Source organism: Penaeus monodon, chromosome 30 (assembly GCF_015228065.2).
Source record: "Penaeus monodon isolate SGIC_2016 chromosome 30, NSTDA_Pmon_1, whole genome shotgun sequence".
Lineage (NCBI taxonomy): Eukaryota > Metazoa > Arthropoda > Malacostraca > Decapoda > Penaeidae > Penaeus > Penaeus monodon.
The window spans coordinates 4,555,550-4,556,076 of record NC_051415.1 but is presented as its reverse complement, the minus strand read 5'-3'; the positions used below and the strand labels follow the sequence as shown (position 1 = coordinate 4,556,076).

The following is a 527-nucleotide window of genomic DNA, read 5'->3' as shown; positions in this document are numbered from 1 at the left end:
CCTCCTCCTCCTCAAAAGAAATGGTTTTCATTGTCTCAGAATAAGAAATTTCCCAACTTTTGCTTAAAATCATAGCTAGCATTAACCAAACTGATTTAAAATGATAAAAAGAAATAACAATTTTCATTAGATTATTCTAAATATCCATACACACTCTTTATCACTCTGTGCCACAAAGTGCATCATAATTCACACATTACTAAAGATTACAAAAAATATATATATACATACAAACAAAAACTTACCCAGCAGTCTGAGTATCGGCTACGTATTTGCCGCCAGAAATATGACCTGGGTAAAAGCTGATCTCCATCGACCCGATCTCCCCTCCTTCCAGGCGGCCATTGCTCGTGTCCCTCACCAGCTGTAACCCTAAGGGCGTTGCTCAAATAAGTAACAAATAAAGACTTTTTCGCTCTTAAAAAATATATTCTTTGCCCTAAAATTGTAAGCTATACAAGCTGGGATCAATAGTCTGTATTATATCTAACTTTTTCCTACATTTAATGTAAATATTAATGGTTACA

General features: G+C 34.7%; 1 protein-coding gene across 1 annotated transcript in view; it reads right to left on the bottom strand.

The window, feature by feature from the left end:
• The window catches only part of LOC119592481 (RNA 3'-terminal phosphate cyclase-like), a gene marked incomplete in the record, with an annotated part of 10,949 nt that overhangs the window by 7,404 nt on the left and 3,018 nt on the right, over positions 1 to 527 (bottom strand). The window contains 1 exon segment of the mRNA XM_037941313.1: positions 246 to 372. Coding sequence (XP_037797241.1) covers positions 246 to 372 — 127 coding nt within the window.